The 6000-nt window shown below is 39.8% G+C and overlaps 1 protein-coding gene across 2 annotated transcripts in view; it reads left to right on the top strand.

Moving 5' to 3' along the window:
* The first annotated feature begins 659 nt into the window (after positions 1-659).
* The window catches only part of tmem110l (transmembrane protein 110, like), a 30396-nt gene continuing 25055 nt past the window's right edge, over positions 660-6000 (top strand). The window contains 1 exon segment of one of the 2 annotated variants that reach the window (NM_001244999.1): positions 660-990. In NM_001244999.1, coding sequence (NP_001231928.1) covers positions 840-990 — 151 coding nt within the window. In that variant the 5' untranslated portion in view covers positions 660-839. 2 annotated transcript variants of the gene reach the window in all.

Raw genomic sequence — 6000 nt, 5'->3', positions numbered from 1 at the left:
ATAAAGCATGCACACATTATTATTATTATTATTAACATTTATTTATAAAGCGCCAACATATTCCGCAGCGCTGTACAATAAGTGGGTTTCATACATTGGACATACAGAGTAACATATAAAGCAATCAATAGCCGATACAAGAGGTGAAGAGAGCCCTGCCCAAAAGAGCTTGCAATCTACAAATAGTATGGGAATAACAGCCAGCAGGCTCCTCTTTATGGAACTATGCAGCATGGCTTTACACTACAATTGTATTTTGTTTTTTTACTGTGGGACAAATAATGCAAAGTACCCTGTGTGGCATATATAATAGTCTGTTTTATTTGTTTATATTAGTTCCATGCTTAGCGTAATACTTTCTTGCAATATATACATTTATATTATGTATAGAAAAAAATTTGGCACAACACAGGACTAAGTGAAAAATGACACTTATAGTTTAACATTAACCTTGGTAGCAGGCAACATGTTAAAGAATCAGCACATTACTCAGCATGCTCTGGGTGCTGCCTAATTAAGGATTCAATGAGAGACTGAAGAAAAAAAACATTTGGGGTTTTTACATTAGAAAAAAAAAATTGGCGGTTTTCTAAATTCAAAACTAGTCCAACTCCCTACCCTGGCAGGCTTGTACCACTGCTGGGGGTCCAGTGGGAGGGGAGATTGTAACAGGAAGTTTGGGCAACTTGTGGAAGAATCTTGAAGGGGGAGGTATTGTGTTGGGGGAGGGACAGATCTGGTTTTGCTGTGAGAGAAAGAAACATTGGGATGGGGTTGTGCTTTTTGGGCTCTTAGATCTACTCTTTCAAGGAATTGCAGACTTTCTGGGGTTGTCTGCCATGGGGGGTTCAACTGTCCTCAAGATTGTGACCAATATGACTGACATAGTAAGATCTGCTCCCCAGGGCTGCAATAATGGGGCACTCATGGATCGCTTCAGTGTCCTTATCCAAGGCGTGCTGGCAGTGGTGGCATTCAGCACATTAATGTGTGAGTATATATATATTGCAAGGCAAATGAATTGAATACAGCCAGTGTAACAGTTAAACTGATTCTGGTGCTTAGTGCATGGTTACTGCTGTTTCCTTGCTACCTTGTGCTGAGGGGGAGCATTTACTGTTTGAATTCAGGGACATGTAATATAATCCAATCAGATTATGTGTTTTACAGTCAGATATTTGCAATTATGGCAGTAATTCTTTTGCATTTAGTCAGTAATGGCACTACTGGACTCTGGTTACTAACTGTAGTGGGAAATAAATACTTACATATGACTAGTTCAAAAGTGAAAGTTGCCCTATATAGCTGTGACATTTTTGATTGGATAGGTACAGATGCTGGTTATTTGATGGTTTTATGCCAACCTGTCGCTAGATGTTTCCTGCCATGCTGATGGTGTTTTCCATAAACAGTGAAAATGATTATAATCAGTAGCAGTGACCATGTGAGCAAGTAGTAAGCATATCTCGCCATCACTTTGGAGTGACAGAAAATGACCAGATAATGTTTCACAAAAAAGTATTTTAATTTAATGGGGTTAATTCACCTTCCAAACAGTTTATAATTTCCTTTGATTTCTTATAGTTCACCAGAAATAATTTATGTAGTATAAAGTTGGCTAACAAGCCAACCCCGCCATTGCGACATAACACCAATCCTTTGCTCACTACACTGGCTACCCATAAAATGGAGAATCCTTTTCAAAATTGGCATGCTAACATTCAAATCCCTACATGGCCTTGGCCCCGGATACCTGAAGGACTTGTTGCAACTACGTCACACCTCCCACAGTCTTAGATCAAATGGATCCAATAATCTGACCACCCCCAGAGTTCAACTGAAAACCTTTGGATTCAGAGCTTTCTGTCATGCTGCCCCTACCCTGTGGAATGCCCTGCCAAACGGGATCAAGACAACTCCAACTCTGGACACGTTTAAATCAAAACTGAAAAGCCACCTGTTTAGCCTGGCGTTTATGTCCACATAACTTTTCCTCTGCACACATAGATATGTACTGATCTGAGACAAGCTTATGCACATTGGGTCCCACGGGAGAAAAATGCTTTACAAATGTTTTGTTGTTGTTGTTGTATTTATATGACGTATAACGGGATATTTAATGGGAGGAGATCACTGACTCTGTAAACTGTTCTAATTTGACACATTAGTTGATATATTTGTTATCTTTGTGTGTTTTAATACATTCACATTTCTTTGCATTTCTTAGACACAACATGCTGCAATTCTTGCTCTTTATGCATGTGTGTAAGGGCTGCATTTGATGCAGTTTATGAGTTTAAAAAAAATTGCAACAGTGCAATTGCCCATAGCAAGCAATCAGATCTTTACTTTTTCTCATACAGTTAGGCAGCTTGTTATTTTGAATTAGAACTAATTCTGAAATCTACTTTGTGTCAGAGAAATCTCTGACTTGTGCTGCTTCAGCCTAACAATTTTTACCTGTTAGGCTAATGCTAGACAGGCTGATTCTTGGCCTGTGGATAAATGCAAGATGAGAATCAGCCGCTATGCTGACATCAGCCTTTTCCTGTGCCTGTGCCTGGAGCCATTGCGTAGCCTGAAGTGCAGACAAACAGAGTGGATTATGGCACTGAAATACACAAGTGTATATATTGGTGCCAAAATCCGCTCTGTGCCCCAGCTGATGCAATGGCTACAGGTGCAGACATAGAGGAAAAGCTGATGTCAGCATGGGGCTGATTCTTGACCTGCATTAATCCATAGGCCAAAAAGCACCCCCCTGTGGCATTATATGTATAGCTAATGATTCCTGTTATCAGTCTGGAGCTCACAGTTTAAGTGAGCAGAAAAAGTCAGTAAAAAGTGCAATGTTTGCTACTGGTACCTATAGCAGGTAGCATTTACTGGTCACGTTTAACGCAAATATCTTATTGGTTGATATAGGTTACTGCACCTGGGCAAACCAACTTACTGGTTACTATAGGTTACTGCACCTGGGCAAACCAACTTTTAAAGGGTTTGTTTACCTTAACATTGTTCACCATAACATTTAATATGACATAGACAGTGATATTCTGAGATAATTTGCAAATGGTTTCCAAGTTTTATTTTTGTTGTTTTTCAATTATTAACTTTTTTTTCAGCAGCTTTCCAGTTTGGCATTTCAGCAACTATTTGGTTGCTATGGTATTGTTTACCTTAGCAACCAAGCAGTGGTTTGAATGAGAGACTAGAATAGGAATAAGAGGGGGCCTGAATAGAATGGCAAGTAATTAAAATAACAAAAAAAAATACAATGGTAAGCTCAAAGAGCAATAGTTTTTCAACTGCCAAGGTATTTTATAAATGGTATCACTGGCTGGTACAGTGAATCCTTCATTTTGCATACCCAGATTTTAAGTAATTCCAAATTTTACATGTAATTTTTTTGGTCCCACCAATTTATAATGCATTTCAATGGGTGCTTTTCCACGATTTTATATCATGCTTTCCTGGTTTTGTCCAGATGTCCCCAAAATGGCAGTTTGTCCTCTGTGGAGGTTATTATTAGTGCAATTAAGTGGTTTAAAATACTAACCAGATGCATACATTGCCATGGTTCTATCTGTAAATAGTCAGGTCCAATTAGTCACACAGTCATGCACAAATCACTAATTGCTTTAGGTTGTACATGTGACTGTCAGAGAGGCCTTGCACATGCTCCCCCCTCCCCACACAGTTTAATACTAATGCTGCACTGCTTAACCCTTGTCATTAACACAGTAAATATTGTATTCCAAAGAAAAACTGACTCTTGTACTATCCTGATAATCCCCTCAGCCCCAAGCAACTTTCCAATATGTAGTTATAAAAGATTGTGGTTTTAAAGTTAATGGAAACAGCTATTGATAGCTATATTGGTTTATCTCTTTCTGTTCTCTAGTTTTGACTCTTGAGATACTCTAGCAGAAGCCAGTTCTCTGATTCAGTGAATCGGTTCTGTAGCTTCTGCTACATTGTTTCAGGAGCTAGACCAAGGAGTGCAGAGAATATATACAGCAAAACAAATACACCTTTCAGTAACAAAGTCATTCTTTCAGTAGCAATTACATTTACAAATAACTTTAAGGGCAGTGGTACACGGGGAGATTAGTCTCCCTATTGCGGGCAACTAATCTCCCCGACATGCCAGCCCACCGGCAAGAATGTAAATCGCTGGTGGGATGGCTAGTATGCATAGTGACCGTAAGTGATCAATGCTGAAGCATCTCTGTGTGTTGAAGGATATTTAATGTTAGAACTGTACAAACTTAAACATATCTAACTGGTATTATGGGTTGGTTTCATTTTCAGCAAACAAATACTGTATAAAAGAAAAGGCTGTTTCCAACAGTATGACAGTATTTTGTATTGTGCCAAAGTTGACTGCACTAAATAGAAAGCAGATGATGTGACAAGTTGCCAAGTGTTTAATTCCAGCTGTGAAAGACATTGGTTCAGTTTTTGTACAATAGGAATTCTACTCCTCAGTCCCCACCCCAGATACCAGGGCTGAGTATTCAAACCTGCCAGCTGTTGGTAGAATTCAAATTCCCATCATTCTCAGCCAGCTGCAGTTTGTCAGGTCTGGGCAACATGTGGTGGCTTACTTGGAATTTGAGTTTAGCAGAAACTGGAAAGCAGTAGTTTCCCATTCCTGGGCAGTATTGTTAAACACCCGCAAGTGAGCTTCAGATCTGACACGCTGCCATAGTCACAGCTGTGCCTGCTCACTCCCCACACTTTTATTGTAGCAGCCAGATTTTGGCAGAACCAAAGTATTTTACTGTTTTCTTAACCAATATTTCTTCCCATCCACAAGGGACTACAATTAAATTAAACTTATCCTGTTATAGCCAAGTACAGTGTATATGTAATATACAGATTTTGTGATAACATGCACATAGTATTCATACAACTGAAGAATTGTAAGTTGTTTCAATAAAAAGACATATAAGGCACATAGACCTGATCTTTATACATCATAGTTGGCACCAACTGATACTGAAATATCAGTAAAAAAAAAAAAAGGCAAATCAAAGTAAGTTTGCTAAGAGTCCTCTTATGAGAAATTTTGTGATGTAGATTTTACTGTTTTAATGATACAGCGGCTGTCATTGAGGGCTAAGAGTTAATTAACAGTAGAAGTGACATATCCAATAAGATAAAACACTATATTATTAATTCTGTCCCAGGATGGTTTTTCAGCTGTTCCAACAGCGGGAGAGAAGGTTCTTCACTTCAGCACAGCTAAGCTGGCCATACACGTGGCGATCTGACGATGTTTCGTACGACCATCGGTCGCACAAAACATCGTCAGATCCGCCACACACCATTCAGGGCTGAATCGGCAGGTAAGGAGGTAGAAACAATAGGATTTCTACCTCCTTCTGCCGATTCAGATCTGAAGGGAGAATTTTGGTCAGGGGCCTTCTATGGCGCCCGATCAAAATTTTCAAACTGGTCCAATCGGCGAGTCGGCCGATATCAGCAGCTTCCTGCGATATCGGTCGACTCGCCGACATACCATACACACACCGATTATCGTACGAAACGAGGTTTCGTACGATAATATCGGTGCCTGTATGGCCACCTTAAGGGCAATGGAAGCTGTAATGATTCCAATCATTTTTGCACAGGCATTTAATAGCTCATCAGGTGACTAAACACTCAAAATCAATTCTGGTAATCTGAACACTTTACTGTACTCAAGTGGAGAAAGATGTCCCCACCCAGAATCATTTTTGTTGCAATTGAACATCCATATAATTCAATTTTAATAGAAGATGTAAAGATTTGATATTTTGGGTTTAAATTAAAGTCAAAATGCATTACCTATAATACAGTCAATATGACTAACCTTTTAGGGCTCTGGCACACGGGGAAGATTAGTCGCCCGCGATTAACTCCCTGTTCGCGGGCGACTAATCTCCCCGAGTTGCCTAGCCCTGCCATCCCACCGGCGAACATGTAAGTCGCCGGCGGGATGGCAGACGCGGC

This window comes from Xenopus tropicalis, chromosome 3 (assembly GCF_000004195.4).
Source record: "Xenopus tropicalis strain Nigerian chromosome 3, UCB_Xtro_10.0, whole genome shotgun sequence".
NCBI lineage: Eukaryota > Metazoa > Chordata > Amphibia > Anura > Pipidae > Xenopus > Xenopus tropicalis.
The sequence above is the reverse complement of the archived record's forward strand: the minus strand, read 5'-3'. Positions and strand labels throughout refer to the sequence as shown.